The following is a 14,023-nucleotide window of genomic DNA, read 5'->3' on the forward strand; positions in this document are numbered from 1 at the left end:
TATTTTTTTTTTTCCTGAAGATGAAATTTGTTCTGGTGTTTTTTTTCACTTTGGTGTTAATTCTGATGAGGGTCCCTGGTGCCCCCTTTGAATGGAGCACACGTGCAAGCAGCCGCGCTGCTGGAGTCCTTCTTTAATAGGGGTTACCGTATTTTGCGGACTATAAGGCGCATTACCCATGAGCACCTTATAGTCCTGCCTAGGTTGATATATAAGGCACACCGAACTATAAGGCGCAGCGCTGTCCGGTGCGCCTTATATGTGATTGTAAGCGGCGGCACGCAGACTTTGCCAGCGGCCGCTTAACCTCCCGCGTGCCAGCCGCTTCTATTGACTTCAATTGCACGCTTCCATTGAAATGAATGGAAGCGCTCGGCACGCGAGGAGTTAAAGGGATTCTACCATTAAAAGTTCTTTCCTCTTGACCACGTCGGAATAGCCTTAAAAAAGGCTATTCGTCTCCTACCTTTTGCCATAGCCAGCGCTGCCTTCTTCCTGAGCTGCGTCCTCCCCTTCTGTGTTGTCTTCTTTGGGCCTCATGGATGACGCATGCGCAGTCTGCTCTGGCTGCGAGAGCCTGTTAGAGCTGACTGCACATGCGTCATCCATGAGGCCCAAAGAAGACACAGAAGGGGCAGACGCAGCTCAGGAAGAAGGCGGCGCTGGCTATGGCAAAAGGTAGGAGACAAATAGCCTTTTTTAAGGCTATTCCGACGTGGTCAGAGGAAATAACTTCTTTTAATGGTAGAATCCCTTTAAGCGGCGGCCGCCGGCAGAGTCCGCCTGCCGCTTCCATACATTGCAATGGGAGCGCGCTATTCAAATAGTATTCGCGCATCTCTAACTTCGATTGTAAGAATTTACATATAATCCACATATAAGGCGCACCGGACTATAAGGTGCACTTTCGATTTCTGAGGAAATCGTAGGATTTTATGTGCGCCTTATAGTCCGGAAAATACGGTATTTATCCTCCCTCTGGTGGGAGCGGCGGGACTAGCTGAAGTACACACTCCACTGTTAGGATCGGTGGCGGTGTGGCAGTCGGACCCCTACCAATCCTCTATCCTAGAGGGGCAACAGGGTGGCTCAGTGGTTAGCACTGCAGCTTTGCAGCACTGGAGTCCTGGGTTCAAATCCTGCCAGGAACAACATCTGCAAGGAGTTTGTTCTCCCTGTGTTTGCGTGGATTTCCTTCCATTCTACAAAGACACACTGATATCACTGATTGTGATCCCTATATGGGGCTCACAATCTACATTAGAAAAAACCTTCTAGTATTTCCCAACCTTTTCAGCACCGGAGGAACCCCTGTAATGGGAATCGCAGCTCTATCCTATGGAGAGAGGATACATTTTCATGCAATAAACCCTTTCATGGAGTACTGTGCTAAATGTAGCAGCAAAGCAAGAGTCACCGTCTCTAAAGTCATATGAAAAACACGGCCCCTTAATCACTCTAACATGTCCCACGCCCGGACCCTCTGACCTGAATAAATTCCCTCCAGTCCTGGGCTCGCCGGCTGAGGTTTAGGACCCTGCGCTCTCGCTCTTACTGTATGGAAGGTTCTGGCTGATCCTCTGGCCTTGGATGTTAATGAATGAATTTCTGGTATGTCAGGAATGCCCCTACATAAATACAGCAGGTTTATATCAAAATAAAGCTACCTCCGATTATATCACCAGGGCTCATGGTATGTGTGTCCATCAGCAAGAACCCTCCGGGAAACCTGGCAATCTGCTCCTGATGGAAAATGTATGCAGTGACCTGCGTGTCCGAGGCCTGGAGGGTGATCAGATACACATGGCAGGCTGCACATTTAAAGGGGGGTAAAAATGGTGGCACTTAATAGATATTGTAGACATTGCCAATTCCCAGATGCATCAAAACTTTGCTGGAAATCACTGTAAGGCTAAAGCCCCGCACGGGAAACGTCAATCCATGTTACTGCACTGCACACGGTGCTTTTCCTGTAAAATTGCACACACACATTGCCAGACCATATCATAAATCAATGGCGAGGTTGCTGGGTGGATCTGGCATGACCTTATGACTTATGAACTGAACCACAAAACAGATGTGAAGAGCCTTAGTAAGAGATTCTCCAGGCGCTTTGTGCACATACAAGCCCGAGATCACCATGTGCATTGCTGATAGTCATGTAAATCCAGCAGGACACAGGCGCGGTGAATGTACGTGATGGAATAGGAAGGAGGACACTTGTGTGTATGGTGAGTGCACGGGATTTGTCATCTGTCAGTCACCACATGGACGGGGTGAGGCATAACAGAATAATCTGCCCATTATATCCTCAGTCCTGTCTGTGTCCCCTACTAAGGCCTCAGCTCGGTGTAAATGCCATGGTTTGCCCGATGTGTTTTACAGTCCGTGTGTAATGGATGAGATTCTACAAAATCCCCACAATGCAGGAAAATACGCGCTGCGGACACACTGCGAGTTGCAAAACCGTCGAAGCACGTCAATTATACCTATGGAAATGCTGGCGGATTCCCTATAGGTATAATGGAAGCAGAAAGTCCACAGAGAGATCCTCTAAGGACTTTCTGTGAAAAGCGCAGTGGGAAAAAAAACCGCCATGTGTTTTGTCCACATGCAATACTGCAGACAGTCTTTACATCTACCTTAGAGGACTGCAGTAAGGACGGGTTCACGTTCCTGCTTCCCAACCTTAGGAGAGACTGCTAAAATGTGATCAGTGAGGTCTGACTCGTGACATCAAGAAAATCGATTGATAAAACGGGTAGAAAAATAAAATACACCGACACCTCCACAACCTGTACAAAATAGAGTTTAATTCTGCTTGTATATACTGTATATAGTCTGAGTACCGTATGTATACAAACATCAGCTTTTCTACTGCGATGCCCCATATAATGCACTACCTATAATAGGATCAGACACGCTGCTCACTAGGGGCAGGAGAGCCCTGACAATCTGCAGGCCAAGACGGTCAGGGGCCGGCAAGATATAGGCCGTCATGTAGTGCCAGGATTAAGGTTGTGTGGGAACCAACAATATGGAAGAATCCACCCCTAACTATATACATGGTCTCTGTGTGAGGCTGTATGGTACCTTATAGAAGAGGCCTTACACCCCTAGTAGAGCCCGGGGACAACTGTACAAGATGTAATATGGCTGCAGGCATGAGGCCGTCAGGAACTAGAGACTGCCATTCAAGGGAACTTCCCACAAACAGCACATAACCCCTATCCATAGGACAGGATATTAATGTCTGATCCCTAGGGGTCCTACCGATCACACCGATAGGGGCTCTGACCCCCCTCCCCCAAACAGTGCGGTACACATTGATCGCCGTCACGCCATTCCAATCTATAGGACTGATGTAGATATCCGAGCTGTGGACTCCATTACTTTCATCAGTCCTATACAGCTGACTGGAGTTCCCATCAAGTGGTGGGGGAAGGGGGTTGTGAGCCCCCTCCAAACTGTCCTATAGAATATTGCAGGGCTTTATACACGACCCTTACATTAGGGTATGGTATATTACAATCTTATATGGTTCCAGTGGGGAGATTAAAAAAATAACATATATTGTAGAAAAAATGTGAACATTTATACAGTATGTGCGGAAAATATATTAACCGTCATATAAAATGCGTACCATAGTAAGCCAGCCGCGACATGTTCTCCGGGCTCCGGCCTGGTCCAGGAGAGCAAAGGGAAAGAAGTGACAAAAATGTGGCCGGACATGAAGGTGAACAAATCCATCAACACCTCAGTAATATCGGGGCCGGGCCCAGCGCTGCGTGTTCAGTGCTCTCGGCCACGAGTGTTTTGGGGATTGGTAATCTCACATGGGCATGGTTAGTCCGCTCTGGATATGGGGTGCAGCTCTGTGCCCTCCTGATCGCCGTTCTGTACCGGTCTGTTTTTTAACATCTCGGGGTCACTGCTGCTTTGATGGATTAGTGTCTGTAAGATAGAAACACAAGATGTTACTGTATACTGAAGACACAAAATCCAAGAAGTAAGATAAGATAAGAGAATCCTTTAATAGTCCCACAGTGGGGAAAATTCAATATGTTACAGCAGCATAGTAATACAGATACAAGGAGTATTCCCATCTTAGACCTTCATGGGAGATCCTGATACATACCCCGGCTTAGGGTATATTCACATGCAGCAGATTCAGACTCATTCGTCTTGGGCTTGCCGCTAAAACTAACTCATTGAGATAAAACGATTTCTGCACCTAACCCGTGTGTGCGAATTCACCCTTAGATCAGACAGAATAGCATCAGTGGGAACCTAAGCTGTTATAGGATCAGAACATTGGACTGAAAAACAAACAGAATGACAGATGCAAATAGAGCTTTGATCTTCATAGACTGTAGTGTTAAAAACAGCACAGAAGCTTATTGCACCCCGTAAAATCTGGCCATGATTCCTGTTGCAAAACCCAAAATCGCAGTGCCGCCCTGTAACTCTTTTTGTCATAGTCACAGTATGAGAGTCATAGCTAGAGATTAGCGAACACTGCTCGGATCAGCCGTTCCGAACAGCACGCTCCCATAGAAATGAATGGAAGCACCTGGCACGTACACTTTGCCGGCGGCCGGTCGCCGTGCCAGCTGCTTCCATTCATTTCTATGGGAGCGTGCTGTTCGGAACGGCTGATCCGAGCAGTGTTCGCTCATCTCTAGTCATAGCGAAGCAAGTCAATGTTTAGGCACACAAGACGAGTCACGAGCCAAAACTGCTGAGCAGCCAAAACCTTAAATGAATCAGTGTTTGTTGGGGGCGTTCATTAACCCCTTAAAGGGTCTTAATGACCAGCTGCTATAGGTGGTGTCTACAGGGCAGATCTGGGGGTACACCGGGCTATGTTAACCATAGAGCACATGGGGCACCTTCACGGGCCTTATGGTAGTGGGACCCAGATCGAGTGGGACTTCCCAGCATTTCGGATACTGTTCCACTGTTCCAGGCGGCAGGTCCCAAATTCAGCTTTGTGTCCTTAGGATGCAGATGAATTGGGATATAAAGCTGGAGTACGAAGTTGTCAACCCCGTGCTCCGCCATTCTGGCCCCAGGTGTTGCGGTCTGTGGCAGGGGCGCACAATGAACAGCGAGCTGGAGACCGAACTAAAGTCAAAGCTTGCACACAACACACAACAACAAGGGATGGGGGGGTATAACTTTTTACTAGTGTGTCTTGCAATGATTGAACAGCACTGAGGTGGCAATGGGCATTATATAGGGGCCACTCGAAGGGGCGCACTGTATTATGTGGGGGTCACTTGGGGGGATGTTAAGTCTGTCACTGGGCCCACGAGTGTGTTAAAATAGCCGTGGGTGAACGTAACCCTAGTGCAGATGCCGTACGTAAAGCCTGGCTCCTTGGGCTGATCCTAATGGTAATGTGACAGGTGCTGCGGTTTGGCATTGACCATTCAATGACTTATCCAAACACTGGAAGCCGAGGTGTAGTATCTATTACAGCTTCTGAATTACTCTGGGAACGTGCTTGCTGCAGGAGTTCATCCCTAAAATCTCTTTCCAAAATACTTCTGATCCATATATAAACATAACATGATATCAATCTCCACCTGGACAAACAGTTCATAAAGGGAACCCGTCAGGAACCTCTCTGAAGGCATCAAAAAGTAGTGACGGACACAGGGACTTCAGAGGTCCATCACGCCCATGCAGGTTTGTGTAGCCTCTTTGTTAACATTTTGCATGTAAAATCTGACGTGCACAACTAGGAAGGAGTCCAATGATATTTATATTGTGCAACTTCTTCCCGCTGACTTCTCTCTATGCACAGTGATAGGGAGAAGTCTGTCAAGCGGCAGCTAGTGGTTAGTGGCAGCCTACATATCATTGTACTCCTTGTGACATTGTGCTGAAGAGTTTAACACGTAAGGTGTCAAAAACTGGTGTACAAATACATAATCGCCATGTCTGCCGCTACTTTCTACTGCCCTATGGGAGGACCTGACAGGTTCAAGTCTTCTAACATGGGATTCTCATGTCCTCTGTCTATGTTCTGGGTCAGAGGTGGATCCATGGTGGAGCCATCTTCAGCATCAACATCTACATCTTAACTGTGATGAATAGTAGGTGTGTATACGAGGACAATGATGTGGATGGAGATCTGGATCCACATGAGATCTCAGAAGATCAAGGTAGATATTGTCATGAGAACCTAGTATAAGAGCAACCTTAGGCTTTGGACCAGGTAAGCCATCACCACCACATACTAGATGACCTTTATATATTCCAGTACTTCAGGTAGGTCAGTAGCTTTAGGTGTCCGACTGTAAACATAATAAAACACCATGTCATACGTGACTAAACCACTCACCATGAGGTCTTGATCCATGAAATACGGTTTCTCAGAAGAGCCATCGTTGGTCTCCATGTCTATGGCATAACACATGAGCAGACTGTGCACCACAGTCTCGAACAAAGACAAGAAGCTGTGGGCAACCAAATAGGCAAAGAAGGCAACCAAGAGCAAAGGTATGACCCAGACGTGTAATTCCCGGTGGTAGTTAAAAGCCATAAGTCCTCCAAACACAGTGAAACATACAACAAAGACCTGCAGGAAGAGCAAGACATTGGATCAGTCATGATTGAGGAAACAGATTTCCGGTGTCAGGTTGATCTATGAGACGGCCAGGCGATGCATTAGGGAATCTTTACTCGCATCATGGAAACTGTGATGTCAGCTTTTAGACATTTGCCATCGATTTTATATATGAAATCGCTGCCTTTTGCAGTCCCGGCAGAAAGAATAAAATTTTATTTAATCTCAACCCCACAAAACCACTGCTAAAAATTTGAGAAACGTGGCATGGTACTTCTAGAAGAGAGAAGTATAAGCCCTGCCTTTATAATTCCCATTCCTTTTAAAGTCACTCTTGACTTTGGCTCAAGAAGCTCCGGCATAATCTGCAACAATAAGCGCTCGTCTTCTGCTACCTACAACCTAAGGCCTGGTTCACAACTGCGTTCTGGTTTCCACTTGGGGACCCCTTGAACGGAAACCTATACAAATTAAAAAGGGGTTACCTAGAAAACTCATGGAACCCATAGACTATAATGGGGTCCATGTGGTTTCCGCACGAAACATGCAGAGAGAAAAGTGTTGCAAGCACCGAGCGGAAACCACACAGACCCCATTATAATCTAAGGGGTCCATGGGTTTCCGTTAGGTAACCGCTTATTAATGTGTATAGGTTTCCATTCGGGGGGTCCCCAAGTGGACTCCTTGAACGCAGATGTGATCCAGGCCTCAAAGTAGGCAATGTGATAATCCCTGCTGCTCTAGTGCCGCTACCCTGGTGGACCTCGATAGTCATGTGACTTACTGTAGCCAATCACTAACCTCACCAGCATGTGGCTACTGAGTTCAGTGAAACATAACGATGTACGTGACATGATGGCTCCACCAGAGCGGCGATGAAGAGCAAGCAATGTGAAAGACAATCACATGGTCATGAAAAACACTTCCACTCCGAAAAAACATAATACAAGGAATACAATGTTTACCTTCCCTAGAAAAATCAGGAACACCCCGGACGACTTCAGTACTTGGACAGAGGGGGGGTTCTTCTTCATGAGGGCCTCGGCTTCTCTGGCAGATGTACAGAGTGACGTCCCATTAATGACCATCGCTGTGTAAGCGTTCTAGAAGAGAGCGAGATCAAGAGGGATTTGAGGGAAGTGAAATTTTCTCAAACACTGAATATAAACACAGCGGCTCTGTTTGGGTAACCCCTGGCTGGGTGCGCTGTCATTATATAACGCTGGAGGTCTAGTATTAACCCTCTTATAGCTCACACTCATGAGTCTCGGTGGGATTTCAGTACAGAGGTGTCACTTGAGGCCCCTGTGCAAAGTTGGTAATGTGGCCCCTATTACCTTGTGTGGGCCCAGAGCCCCGTAGTGCCTTCACCCCTTATAGCTACGCCCCTGTTATCAGAAAATCTGGAGGTTGGAGTGAGAAGAATTTTTTAAAATTGTAACCCCCACTAAAACAGTAGTTACATTGTAAGGTGTATCAACCCATCACACCGGATACACCTGTCACGCTAGGGTCACACAACAGAGGGGGGGACCACTATAACCGGAGCCCGATGGACCCCATTGCCTATAATAGCGTCCTTTGAGTGTCAGTCTTCAGCGATCTTTAAAACTGAGACTCCGACACAGCGCCCGGCCTTACACATGGGAACCTGTACCCGTCCACCCAGTTACCACTGGTATTTTTGTTGGCATCATTACTAAAGTAAAAGAATTGTGGTCAGATCTGTTTATTGAAATATTTGTATTACCTATTAAAATAATTTTCCTTGTTGTTGTCTGTGTCTGTTCCTCTTTTGTTACGCCTGGAAATTTATAAATGAATCAATAGCCGGGTGTTGCCATTCCCCTGGTCATAGGGCTAGACTCAGCTCTGATTGGGGGCAATATGACCACTGGGACCGTCACCGAACCCCAAGAATGAATAGTATTGTGGGGGGAGAGACCACTGGGATCTACAATGTATCCTCCATCATTGGACAGACAATAAATTGTAAACTTGTCCCATCCCTTTAACGGGGATCTTTTTTATTACAGGCCAGGGTGTGAAATGTGTTTATCTGAATCTAGGAAATCATGAATCCAATGTGGGTCAGCACAGAGACATGGGAAAAATGTGGAATATTAATCCTCAATGCCGCATGTCGTCTTATTGTTTACATCGAATGGAAAGTCTTATCTTGATGTGATAAAATGTAAACTGCGCTAAATATCAAAACATTTTTTTTTTTTTTTTACAAATGACAATTCTTTTCCTTTTATCCTTTTCCGTGTCACAATTAAAATGGTGAAAAATACACTTAAAAAACCCAGTAGAAGGTGTAGGAAACTGGCTGCAGCAGGAGCCTCCCCCCACTGCTACAACAGCGCACCAGACCATGTCCCCTTATGGAAGGGATCCGGAGAAAAAGAACTCCATGTTGTCTACAAGATTTGTGTTCTTTTATCGTTCTTTTCTAGGTCTATTGTTCTTTTATGATGAATACATAATTATCACATGAACACTTCCGCCCCTTCATTGCAGTTATAGGTGTGGATGACGGCACCGGACACGAACCTGGTGTGTCACTATGATATGTCCAAAGATTTGTGACACTTTATAGGTGAGGCTATTCAATGCATCGCTCACAGTCTGTGAGAAGTGCACGTGCCTAAGGTGTATGAAAAAAGGTCAGCGGTGCACGCCCTTACTGAACCATCACATGAGTGTAATCCTTGCGTGAAGAATAAGAAACATGTGAGACTCAGGAAAGTGGATTTCAATTTCTTCCCATCAGTTATATTATACAGAGCTTCTGAACTGGAGATCACATTTCCATATTGTCATCTGTATATAGGGTAAGGTCTTGTCCCATAATATCTGCCAACACCATAGGAGAACTTCTGAGATCAATGGGCATCCATTCTTTTATTTCAAGGGCGGCCATTCATGTGCGTGACCATCGCTGTTTCCTCTAAGCTTTGCACTCTAAAAAGGAGTCACAATTTACTACCCCCTGCAGGCAGGTGAATCCCTTATTGACCTCAATAGTGGTTTTAGCCTATTCCTTTACGAACTGAGCATCTTAGAAAGAATACAAATGGCCACCAACTATGTAATGCTGGATACTAAAATTACTGTGAGTTCCCAGGATCCCTGGCTGGCTCCAGCTTCATCTGGCCATTTGCCATGGGAAAACCATCAACGGGACAATCGGCTAATAAGGCAAACCCTGCAAAGAGTTAACCTGGTTCTTAAAACAGATGGACTATTCCTAGGACAGGCCATCAATATTAGTCTGGGGGGTCTGTCTCTTGGTACCTCCGCTGATCAAGAGGTCATGTCACTTGAGTGAGTGCGGCAGCCCTTTCCGTGTTTGCATGCGTCCAGACACTGTTTGCACAGTAAGGCCAGTGCAGAAAATCAGGGTAGATTTATTATAGCTTGTACAAGGCATAAAAAGTCGAATCTTTTTTGTCATCTTGCACAGAAAAATTGTGACTCTTTGTTTTTTCTTCTCCCCTTGTCACTTTCCCATAAGGGGCCATCAGACCTGCCAGATTCATTTATGCTGTAAATCTAACTTGATACGGGAAATGTACGTCAGCATACATCTCCATCCAGGTGCACGCCCTGGCAGAGGGTACACCATTTTTATAAGGCGGTGTGGCCTCGTCATAAATAAGACACACCCTCTACCGACTCACGGGTTATGAAGACTGGGGGTAATCACATGAGTTTTCATATACTGTATCTGCCCAATGGCTTTTTTGACCTGTTCACGTGAAGCTGATCGGTGGGGTTGCCAAGAGCCAGGCTCCACCTGATCGGATATCGATAGTCTTCCCATCCATTTTAAAAGGCTGGAGGTTCCCTTTATCTTTACGGCTCCTTGAAATTAATACAGAGACAAAATACCCTGGCTGGTACCCTTGGTTGCTCTAGAGCCGTGATGGCGAACCTATGGTATACGTGCCAGAGGTGGCACTCAGAGCCCTCTCTGTGGGCACCCATCTGTTTAACAGATTATACTGTGTGAGGGGTCACAGTGGAGCAAATTGTTCTTTGTATAGGCGACTGTGGAGCATATTGTACTGTGTGGGGGCCACTGTGGAGCATATTGTACTGTGTGGGGGCCACTGTGGAGCATATTGTACTGTGTGGGGGCCACTGTGGAGCATATTGTACTGTGTGGGGGCCACTGTGGAGCAGATTATACTGTGTGTGTGTGGGGGGGGTCACAGTGGAGCAAATTGTTCTTTGTATAGGCGACTGTGGAGCATACTGTACTGTGTGGGGGCCACTGTGGAGCAGATTATACTGTGTGGCAGCCCTTCACTATTTTTATCACACAGTATCTGTTTTATAGCAGACAAGTGATATTATTACAGTCTGTAATTGTCCACCATTGTGGCTCCGCATAGTATTAAAGTTCAATTGCCGTGTTTGCACTTTGTGATAAATTTAGTAGGTTATGGGTTGCAGTTTGGGCACTCGGTCTCTAAAAGGTTCCCCATCACTGCTCTAGAGGGTCTTAGACCCCTTCCTACAAATACTTACATCTGGTCAGCCCAGTGTTTTATACCATTGAGGATCCGATCTGTGTATTGTTACAGCTGGTAAGGACTCCCGTTTACAAAGATTAAGGGCGGTATTCAACCTACCGTGGAAATCACAGAACAGACCAGAAAGTCTCCGGGGATAGGGGTGCGAAAGGAGAATCTAATATAACCTGGATATTTATAGAGCTTACCGATCAGTAGACGCGGCCTCCTCTGATCCTTTACATAATAAATCTTCCTGATACCTAAATATATTACAACTACATTTGCAAGAAGCAAGAACAACAACTGGGATATAGAGCCGGCAGTGTGACAATGGCCCGACTGTTCTCTGAAGTATGGGAACTGCGTAAATATGCCGACACGTGTGATAATCTCTATAAGCAGGGAAAAGACATGTGAACGGTTACACTTTTATCTCATATTAGGGAGCAAATGTACCGTATTTTTCGGACTATAAGACGCACTGGACTATAAGACGTTTTAGAGGAGGAAAATAGGGAAAAAAAATTTGGAAGCAAAAAATGGTAAAATATTTAATATACGGGAGTTGTAGTTTTGCAACAGCTGCAAGGCCACATTGACAGGTGACCCTGCAGCTGTACGGGGATGCATAGAGTGTTTTTTTTTTTGCGGGGCCAGAAGTACTTTTTAGTTATACCATTTTGGGGACTATATATTGCTTAGATCACCTTGTATTGAAAAAAAACGGTGGTTTATGATATATGATTTTCTACTTTTATATATATATATATTCTAGGGACAGGAGGTGATTTAGAACTTTTATTTATTTCATATTTTTATTATATATTTTTAAAGTTTTTTTTTTTTTTACTATTTTATTCCCCCCCCCAGGGGCTTGAACCTGCGGTCGCTTGATTGCAAGTCCCATAGACGGCAATACAACTGTATTGCCGTCTATGGGCCATTCTGTCTATTAGTATTACGGCTGGTCATAGACCCAGCTGCAATACTAATATAGCAGTGACAGGCCTGGGAGCCTTCATTAGGCTTCCGGGCTGTCACCCGAACAGGTCGGCTCCTGCGATATCGCCGCGCAGGAGCCGGCCTGCAACTTCACAGGTACGGGGCCAGTGGGGACCGGCCCCGGGGGAGAAGGGGCCACCGATACTGACCTGGCATCCGCTGTACTAGAGACGCGGATGCTGGCGAGGGACAGACGCTGGCACAGGTGCCGGGGCCTGAGACATCGCTACGCTCCTCTGCCCTGCATGAAGCCAGCGGCGGGGGGACGGAATAGCATCGCCGCTGCTGGCTTCATGCAGGGCAGAGGAGCGCAGCGATGTCTCAGGTCCCGGCGTCTATCCCTTGCCGACATCCGCCTCTCTATTACGGCGGGTGCCAGGCGCCACATTCAGACTATAAGACGCACCCTTCTTTTCCCCCCAAATTTTTGGGGAAAAAAGTGCGTCTTATAGTCCGAAAAATACGGTAATAATACTGAACTTGTATAATGTAAGAACAGGGCAGGATCCCTACAAGTAAAGTGCAACCCTATCCTATCGCTCCCCCACCAGCAGCAAGAGTGCCCAAAAGACCAGACAGGATAAGAACCCCATAGAAAGGAAGTGTAAGAATAGCCAAACAAAAGATGAAATATACCTGTGCAAAATCGGGTCCTTCTGTGTATATATATGATCGGGATGGGATCTGGGTGTCGAACCCCAACTGATCTGATAGCCACAGGATAGGTCATCAGTATCACTGACCATCAGATCCCGGACAACCCCTTTTACTGCATCACGGACTGGACCCATTAGTAATATTGTACCACTAATACTGCCTGTATATATATGTAGATGATAACTGCCTATACAGAGTAATGTAGCTATACAGGTTACAGAGATGACATTCGCAACTGGGTCCCAGGATCTTGGATGCCCACAAAGAGACGACAATCCCATATAATGCAATGACTTGCACAGTAATCCTGCTAGAAAGTTAACAAAAATATATTATAAAGGAGATGTATACAGTCTGGTCATGAGATACCCTGTCATGTGGATCCAATAATGTTATGTAAATGGTCGTGACCCCGCTGTTATATCAGAACTAGGACATACATTCCAGCTATTCACGTACATACAGGTATAGGCTGGGAATAGAAGGGCTTCACTATAAGGTTTTCCAGGGAATAACAGGGCTCCTAACATAAAAATAATACCCTCACCAATCTCCGGATTACATATCATATATTGCAGTTTTGCAGGAAGCTATGACATGGAAGAAGAGACAGTGCCTGGAGATGTGCAGAGGAGAGATCATCATTTATGGGATGTGCAGGAATCATTCTGCTTTACTAATGCACCCCGGAAATATAGTGTAGTGTGCAGTAAATGTGGAATGTATGGCATCTAACCCTATAAAATGCCCATCCCTTTGGTGTATAAACAAACTGCGCAAACCCTTTTTTTGCATTGCTATGGGAAACAAATGCATTCAATACAAACGGAGCGGTCAGGGTGTGTTGTGAGCATTACCATGAAAACTACTTGTACACAGAGCAATATCTTCTCACAAGACTCAGGGCTTTGATTTTCTGTACAAACATGAAGAAAATGAATGTACAACTACAGCAGCTACTGACTTTGGTGTTCAGGAGAACCCTGTATGTAGATATACATTGTATGTCCTTATTTAAAGAGGCCCTTTCTACACCTCCACCAACTCTAGTTCTAATAGGTGCTGCTCCACTGATTCCAGCACAGTTGGAATTTTTTTTCTAATTCCCACCACTCCAGAGCAACAACTGCAGGTAGTTTTGGTACCTGATGTGCTATTTCTGCTCTGTAATGTCAGAAGGGTGGTGCCAGGCAGGGGGCGTGACTCACAGCTCCAATCAGAGGCAGCCAGTGTCACAGCTCAGAACCACACCCCCTGCCTG

At 45.9% G+C, this 14,023-nt stretch overlaps 1 protein-coding gene across 1 annotated transcript in view; it reads right to left on the minus strand.

Annotated features, from left to right (window-relative positions):
- Nucleotides 1–2,793: 2,793 nt before the first annotated feature.
- Nucleotides 2,794–14,023, minus strand: part of SLC44A3 (solute carrier family 44 member 3) — a 51,674-nt gene continuing 40,444 nt past the window's right edge. The window contains exons 14-16 of the mRNA XM_075286771.1: nt 7,543–7,680; nt 6,353–6,589; nt 2,794–3,954 (exon numbers count right to left, since the gene is read on the minus strand). Of these exons, the coding sequence (XP_075142872.1) occupies nt 3,847–3,954; nt 6,353–6,589; nt 7,543–7,680 (483 nt within the window). The 3' untranslated portion in view covers nt 2,794–3,846. The remainder of the gene's footprint in view (nt 3,955–6,352; nt 6,590–7,542; nt 7,681–14,023) is intronic.

Source organism: Leptodactylus fuscus, chromosome 9 (genome assembly GCF_031893055.1).
Source record: "Leptodactylus fuscus isolate aLepFus1 chromosome 9, aLepFus1.hap2, whole genome shotgun sequence".
Taxonomy (NCBI): Eukaryota; Metazoa; Chordata; class Amphibia; order Anura; family Leptodactylidae; genus Leptodactylus; species Leptodactylus fuscus.